Raw genomic sequence first — 8,048 nt, 5'->3', positions numbered from 1 at the left:
TTTTGGTTGTTGTACAGTACTTTAAAGTTGATCAAGCATGGATTTTGGGGGGGTATGCACGAACCGACCGGGATGCACGAACCGACCGGGAATTACGTTATTTGGAGGGTCGGCTGATCCGGCGGGGGGGATCCCCTGCCTCCAGACTGTACTCGCGTAGAATTGACTGGTGATTATAACTCCCGGGACGCATAGCGTCGGTGCTTTGCGTCTCAAGGCGCTAACTGAAACTTCGGGTGTAGCAAGTCATGGCTGAGAGACCGCAACATGCCCCGAAACCCATCCTAAGATCTAGTTCTACACGCTTTGGTATTTTGGAAACTCAGCTAGCTCGCTTTCAACTGGAGGGTGCACTGTCAGGCCTCCTGGGAACACCCTCTCCTTCAAACCCCACTAAAGCGCTTAGAAGGAGGTCTTGGGACCACCACAGAGATAACTCTTCGCGCTGGATAATGGTGGGAGAACATATATACCCGCTCTTTCGCTATTCATGTCTGTCCTCATAACAAATCTCATACTCGTGCTTCTCTCCTCGACAATCCGACGATTCTCTACTCACGTTGCTTCTAAACCCTATCTCCTTCCGCCAGTGACAGACATGTCTCGCGCATTTTCCACCGCAGCCCAGAAATTGAAATCCCTCTCCTGGAGTAATAGAGGAACAACTCAGGATGTCGCGTGGGTCAAGCATTATGCCGAAAACGCCGTGGACCTTGTTCCCCAGCTACTTGACAAAGTGGATTCGGGCACTGTGCAGTATATATTACCGCTCCCCAGAGCTTCTCAATTGACCAGTGACTAACAGCGGACTAGAGGTGACCCCCATCCGACCTTGAAGAATAATGATCCCCTCCACGGTTCTATAACATTGGGGAACGGAGAGTCGCGTGTTACGTCTGCGCATGTGTACCCGGATGGGACGGTGGTCTTTTCGAAGGCTACGTATGGCCGAGTCAAAGTTCCGCGTGACCCTGAGGCCCCCGAAGGCTCCGGCCCTGTCCAATGATGTTGACGGAAAGACCCTGATGTTCTATGGCTGGCTATTGCAATATAGTGTAGTTTGTTTATTTTGGCGGACGGCGAAGAGAGCTCGTGTGAATTATGGTTTTTATACGGGCGAGCAACAGGTTGGTTTTGCAAAGACAAAATTCCTGCGAACAGACTTGAATGCGACTGGGCAATGGGCCTCTTGAGCACTGTAAACGCCCAACGTATACAAATACTCGGTAGCCCGTTTTGATTGACAGCGTAGATTCCATGAAGCTAGTCTGGGTCCAGGCTCTCTGTAGGATTTGCTTCATTTCCTGAAGCAACTATGCTGTTGGTCAGCCTCCAGGCTTGAGAAACGGATGGTCCATCAGTTCGCGAGCTGTTTTCCTCTCATCCGGGAACCACGTAAGCATTTGTCGAACAAAGGACAGAAATGTGTCCCGATCTTTCTCTTCGAATGGAATTCTGTCTTCCAAGCTTCGAGATGGGATCAAATCACTATGGCAGAATTTGTCTTGAACGAAGTCAGAATCCCAGATATTGACGTACGATAGTTGTCAACCCACCTTCCGCGTTAAAGAAAGGGCCACCAAAGAATTCTTGTGCATTATTGCACAGCTCCCCAACGTCATTCATAACAGGCTGGGGCCAGTTGTGCTTCGACATGGCTTTTGATTTCGCGAGTAATACCCTGGGGGGGGGGCCGAGTAGGGCAATCATTTCCGCAAGGTGTGACTTTGCATCATATCGACCGTTTGTGTCATGTACCTGCTGGAACAACTCCTTGCTGCCAAGGATATTCCACAGCTTACCGAGCAGAAAGATTAGTATTAATCCCCCAGCAAGCGGTTCTGACAAGACGCAAGGAAAATAAAAGCCCATTGTATTCGTATTCACCTCCAGAAACAAGTCACAGGGGCCTTACCAGCACACCGAGGTTCCAAATATCTGCTTTAAAATCCCAACCGCAGCCAAGAATTACTTCTGGGGCACGGTAATAATCCGGTTGGATGGGATAAATACCAAGTTGCTCTCCAAACGTTCCCGTTTGAGTAGACGGATTATCGAGTCTTGTTGCGAGTCCGAAATCCGCTATTTTGGGAACCATATTCTTGATTTCTCTCCCATCCAGAGCACCAAAGTCATTATGGCAGCGGTAGATAGTCCGACCACTCTCGCCATCAACCTTGTATTGCATCGGTTGTTGCCGTTTAATGAAGTCGGTAAGAATGTTTTCATTCTCAAAGCTCATGAGAATATTCCCAAGCTTTAAATCTAATGGGTCGGTTAGGTCTTTATGTTCGAGAATAGGCCCATAAGAATGGTGTTAGATACTTACCTGTGTGGACAACTCTGCACTCTGAGTGAAGATAATCAAGACCAACAAGGAGGAAGTATATGTATGCCTTCGCAATAGGCAAAGGCAGCATGCGATCGACGAAACGCCTCTGGAAAATCCAGAGAGGCTCTCTCATCGGTTCGTAGACAAGGCACACGTGCCTTCCTTTCGGGCCAATTACTTCGAAGTCATTCAGGCATGTCCGTAGAATCACGCGGCCACGATGCTCTGGTTTCTGCTGTGTGATATGGCTTTCAATCTCCTTCTCATGCCGAGCATCGTCAGTATTATTACTGTTGATTATTTTCAGGGCAACTGTTTCTTCAGATTGCCATTTGAGTCTTGATTTTGAGGATCATGGTCAGATTCTCGGTAGTCAACATGAAGCAGGCAAGCGCGGCTACGGATGTGGATTGGTACCTTGAAATGTCCCGGGCGAGCCACACGGTTGACTGTGAACCCCAACCGATTTTGACAAGTAGTTGAAATTTCTTGGACAATACTTCTCCAGGCTTTGCTGGGTAAAAATTTGCCGAATTATAGTCAGGACATACCTCTTCGTCAACAGGTTCCTGCTGAGAAATTGGAGCCCCTAAGTTGGGCGGTAGCTGCCAGAGCGACTTTTTTGCGAACGAGAACATAGTACGCCGCGATGTCAATGTCAGCCGCCAAAAAGGTGACATTGGGTCATCGAAATATTATTCAAATGCTCTGGGGATGACGAAGTAGCAGGAAGCTGGGCTCGAAGTTCTCAAAGCCGCGGCGAGGAGGCTGGTGAAGCATGACTAAGCGCCAAGAGCCGCATTAGTTTACTTGACAAATTCGGGAAAAGAATCTCGAAGTCTTTGTGATGGATTTAAGGGGAGTAGATGAAGGACGGGTGACGAGAGTTCAGAGGATGGCGAGAATAATAGGCCAGACCACGACTCGACTCGCCAGCGACAGTGGCTGAATGGCTTGCCGCCTTGGACATGACTTTTGCTTTCTTATAAAGAGGTTGAATGCGAGAAGTGGGTACCCTGGTAGCGATATTCTAGACGTGCCTTGTATCGGTGGCCAGGAAGGAAGCTGCTTTTACCTTGATTCAGTTTGTGTATACAAGGAAGGAGCAACCGGCTCCCATCCCGACGCTTGTGCCTACTATGGGAGGTTGCTTCACGTGACTCCGATGGCATCCTTATCACTGTTATCAGTGCGGGTGTCACGACGAGGTTACGGCGAGATAAAGCTACCAATAATGCACTATGCAGCTATCCGTGTTCCAGAGAGCTATTTGACCAACATGCAACATTGTTGCCATGTCAGCGATATCTCATGGCAGATCAAATTACGATGCATCGTTTGGACATACCAAGGCGAGATTTCCGGGCGTCATTATAGAAATCTGCTTCTCAGAAACACCGCGCCATCAGGGACCTGGTTGATGACTATATCCTATGTACCGACGGAAGCATCAATGCCGTGATATGCCTAGATATTGAGTATCGGAAGGCAAAAAAAGGTAACTATATATAACTGGCATCCTGTACATCGCGTTGAAAATAGAGTTGAGGTGTTTGAAGCAACGCTTGAAGTTGATGAAGACATATGTTTTCTGCCTCTAGAGGTTGCAACTTGCTTACCGAGCTAGGTTTTCCGAACAAGCAACGGCCAGCCCTTAGATGTAATACTACTACGGCTGAACTTGGAAAATTTTGCGACCGCAGACCTTACTAATGACTACCGAGACCTAGATTATCATGAAATTAAGATATCCTCAAGACAGCTTTGTGATTTCCTTGCGCAGGCTGAGTCGAGACAAGAGACCCAAGACCGACATATTAGTTCTACCAACAACATTCCCCCTGGGGTTCAGAAGCGTCGCCGAACCGTAACTCCAGAGTCGCACTCCCAATATGAGCAGGAAGGGCCAAAACGGCATTGCTATGATGATAGTGAATACTATCCTAGCTTATCATCTATGAGGTTGAGTAACTAAATGGGTGATGGTTCCTCCCGAGTTAATAACTTAATAGGTGTGCTTTTTTATCTTATATAAATTAGCTAGTACCTGATCAAGAAGCTAATATAATTCCTAGATAGTTCTGAGCTCGCCAGTGACAAAGGTACCTCCATCCTTGGTATTCCCACCGTAACCCTCACTCACGTTTCACGACGAACCAAAGACCTGGGCACGATGCCGTTCCCGCTACACAAGATACCGCCGGCCGCAAATTAAGGCCGGAGTTCGCTATCATAAGACAGTTATGTTACTCCTACCAATATGGACCACCAACGAGGGATCTGATAATATAAGAGAGATGGCTACTTTTTATCGCGTAATGGAATAGTCCAGGAGTAGTTGTTGCGGGACTCTGCCCTTGGCCGCAACCCGTAATGGCGCGGGCCACGGTCTTCCGTTTTGCAAATCCGCTTGTTTTGTGCAGCTGTGTACGTCTCCATGTCTAAGATGCAATATGGCAAGTACTATATCAGGGCATGAAGGATAGGTATGGCTAATTAGCTTGTTAATGCCTAATTTAAATTCTGTATAACCTTGTAATGACTGCCTACGGTTTTTCGTAGTCATTCCACCTTTCAAAACCAAGAGATATTTATTCGATTCCGGCCTCAGGTGCCATTGGCCGCAAGAAAATACTATGCGCAAGCTCATTGCCACTGTTTCCTTTCCGCGTCTCCCTGTGGATAGCCCTTCATAGGGAAATGTGGATGTACAAGGCTTAAGAGTCAAGAGTCACTTCGTGCGAGTTTCATGAGTTTTGGCCATCACGTGCTGGGGTGGTGAGCGGTCATCTGACCTCAGCTCCTAAGCCGAAGCAGAATTAATTGCCTGGACTCCATCCACGAATCCAACAAGATACGCTTTAGGCGCAGATATGAGTATTTCGGGAGTAAATTATGGGTAGATAGAGTCGCAGCTCGCTGCGAAGACGCAGAAAGAAACCGCAATGGTAATTGCCAACTCATTAACAACCCTGAGCTAAGTATTGTTCAGCAATGCTCATATCTACATGGCGGTTATCTCGCCCGATAGCATTCTTATTAGCGCAGGTTACACGTGATTCCAGCTCCTGGTTCCCTCAACGGAACATTGCATGGCGACAAACACGAGGCCCATTAGGCCTCACAACCTACTTTTGTCAAGCCCATCCGTTCACCTCGAGTACTCCAAAGACACTCGTTTAATTATTCCCAGGGTGTTGGGTTGACCGCTCTATTCAGAATCGCACTAGTTTCTATTTTGAGAGGCGCAGACACCTGTAGTCTCTTGGCAGCCGCCGATGCTTCTGAGTTGCGGGGTTCCCTATCCCATTTCTTGATACCCGCTTCTCGATCACCATTCGAAACAGAATATGGACCTTCTGTCAGCGCTACATACTCTACGACATGCAGGGACCGATTTGCTCTTGCATCATCAAGGGGAGGTCCTACAAACGCTGGCAGATGTAGGACAACGATTAGGAGTAGGTTAAGGCGGTACCTCATAACTCGGGCGGCTAAAACTGATCTCATCTTTCTCAAGGCAAACAACTCTACCGCTACAGACAGTCTAAGTGGCAACAGATCGATCGGGTCGGGATACTCGGGAACTTCCTTAGATGTCGTGGACCAAACTATCTACCATTCATCGTCCGACAGTGAAAGTAGCGATGTGAGCCGCCATGCAATACGGACGTTAGTCGGCCCAGCTTTGGGCCCTAGAAACAGAAACATGGGAGAGCCTTCTCGGGATGTATCAACCTGCAAAGCTCGTGCATCAGAGAAAGCGGCGGCCAAAATGCTCGAAGGTGCATCTGCCAATATTTCTTGGCTCCTTGAGTTCTCAGAACGCACTCCAGCACAGATCATTGAGGAAAGGAGGTCGCGCAACAGCGATCGCAGAATTGGAGATATTCGAAACGTGCAAGGTCAAACAACGGCAGGGAAGGAAGACAGACTGTTGAGAAGTTTTGCTCAACGTTCATTGGGTGTTGATTATACATGCCAACAACGGTGGTCAAGGCCCAAGACGAGGGTGGACGAACTTTGCGAGAGCATATGCTCTTCAGATCCAGAAATACGAGAGCACATTCAAAGGAGAACCAACGAAGTTAAAGTCTATGTGGACGGTCTCAAAGTTAGCGCGGATGATAGGGAAACCTGGCAACGCGGCATAAATGCTGGAGTGAAGATCCTAGTGGGAGAAGAATTATTCAGGAGACGATTGGAAGAATACGGCAAGCCCATGCTCACGGATGTAGTGGCAGCTTTTACAGCCCTGAAGGGATTTGCTTTTTCGCGCTTGCGGTACGAAGAAATACCCGGATTCATCGATCTCATACTGCCGCGAAACCCCAATGATGAACAGGCCTCAGTCCGAGTCACTATTGAGCAGACTGAAATCCAGTGCAGTGTCGCGGACGCCTTAATTGCGTTATCACCGTGGTTTGCGAGGTTCCGGCACACTTACGACGGTATGTTACCGTGGCCTGCTTCAATTATTGATTTAACGCTGTTATAGAGGACATTACTTCTACGCGGCATAAAAAGGATAGTCCTCCTAAACGCGTGCAACAAGATTCGGCATTGACAGACAAGGACAGCCCTCTGCCGTCCCCCAAACAGATTTTATTCTCGATGGTGAGTTCCAGGATGCCGTCGGCCCAACCAGTTAACACTCAGGTCCCCGGGCATAAACAAAAGGAGAGGCAGGGAGCAAGGCAAAACGAACCTCGTGATAGCACAACTCAATCCCAAAGCGCCGTGGAGGACGGCAAATCCCTGCAGTGCACTTCCTCCGCTCGAGACGACACGCATGTATCTCCAGCAGTTCATCAGTCGCTCCCCCATGTGACCTTTGTTAATATAAACGGTACGAATGAGTTCAACAACAACGAGAATCATCTTGACTTAGAGCATGGTTTGAGCGATGGCGATATACAAAGCGTCACCCGTTTGACGGATTCTTCTACACAACGCGGAACCGATGAGCCTCCTCTTAAACGTGCACGACTGAACGAAAAAGGAAACCCCCAAATGTCGTCCAAACAAGCGAAAGACTACTGGTCTTCAGCACGGGAGACAAGTAACTCAACGGTTGGTGGGCGTCAACAAAGCCTGCAGGACCAGACTCTGGAATTATCGTCAAGTATGGCAAATTTTGAGCGGAGCAAATCTCCACGCTCCATTCAATTGACTTCCCGAGAGACATTAAATGTCCAAAATGACGACAGATTCCAACATCCAGATCCTGGAAATATGCACGGGCCTAGACCTCCAAGCCCTGGGCCGGAAACCTCAACGCAAGATGTGATGCGATCCTTGCCCAGCTCAGCAATATTAGTTCCAGAAACACTAATTCGAGATTCGCCCCAAGTACGCAATTCCTCTTACGGCAACTGCGAGCGCATACATACGTCTGATCGTTCAATTTATAATAACCCATCTCACGTATCGTCTCCGGTAAATAGTCGTGAAACTCATCTAGCGCCGCCAGGGAGGGATGGTAATTCTTCTGCGCTTCGTATTACCCAAAGCAACTACACATTTCCGTTGGACTCTCCGCAGAATTGTCCGGGCAGCGGAATCTTGACAGGTATTTCCAGCCATGAGCCGCAGAATAGCATCCAACGACTACGTGACATCCCGTACCTACTCCCGAATGGTTATGACCCACAGTATGATCTCCGCCCAGTATATGACGGGGCTTCTGCTGGCATTCTTCATTGTGGCTATGATC

The 8,048-nt window shown here is 48.3% G+C and overlaps 3 protein-coding genes across 3 annotated transcripts in view; 2 read left to right on the top strand and 1 right to left on the bottom strand.

Moving 5' to 3' along the window:
* Nucleotides 1-598: 598 nt before the first annotated feature.
* Nucleotides 599-1,006, top strand: ASPSYDRAFT_95808 (uncharacterized protein; the record flags this gene model as incomplete). Its single annotated transcript, XM_040853169.1, has 2 exons — nucleotides 599-756; nucleotides 814-1,006. The coding sequence occupies 2 exons, from the start codon at nucleotides 599-601 to the stop codon at nucleotides 1,004-1,006; spliced, it is 351 nt and encodes a 116-aa protein (XP_040696109.1).
* Nucleotides 1,007-1,325: 319 nt separating this feature from the next.
* On the bottom strand, nucleotides 1,326-2,970 carry ASPSYDRAFT_164905 (putative serine/threonine-protein kinase; the record flags this gene model as incomplete). The annotated part of the gene is made up of 5 exons (XM_040843298.1): nucleotides 1,326-1,504; nucleotides 1,557-1,797; nucleotides 1,916-2,265; nucleotides 2,330-2,670; nucleotides 2,750-2,970. 5 exons carry the CDS (start codon nucleotides 2,968-2,970, stop codon nucleotides 1,326-1,328), a joined length of 1,332 nt encoding a protein of 443 aa, XP_040696108.1.
* Nucleotides 2,971-5,682: 2,712 nt separating this feature from the next.
* Nucleotides 5,683-8,048, top strand: part of ASPSYDRAFT_37502 (uncharacterized protein) — a gene marked incomplete at both ends in the record, with an annotated part of 2,919 nt that continues 553 nt past the window's right edge. The window contains 3 exons of the mRNA XM_040845544.1: nucleotides 5,683-5,793; nucleotides 5,853-6,783; nucleotides 6,831-7,986. Of these exons, the coding sequence (XP_040696107.1) occupies nucleotides 5,683-5,793; nucleotides 5,853-6,783; nucleotides 6,831-7,986 (2,198 nt within the window). The remainder of the gene's footprint in view (nucleotides 5,794-5,852; nucleotides 6,784-6,830; nucleotides 7,987-8,048) is intronic.

Source organism: Aspergillus sydowii, assembly GCF_001890705.1.
Source record: "Aspergillus sydowii CBS 593.65 unplaced genomic scaffold ASPSYscaffold_22, whole genome shotgun sequence".
In the NCBI taxonomy this organism is placed as follows: domain Eukaryota; kingdom Fungi; phylum Ascomycota; class Eurotiomycetes; order Eurotiales; family Aspergillaceae; genus Aspergillus; species Aspergillus sydowii.
Note: the sequence above shows the minus strand (reverse complement) of the source record. Positions and strands in the feature narration are given on the sequence as shown.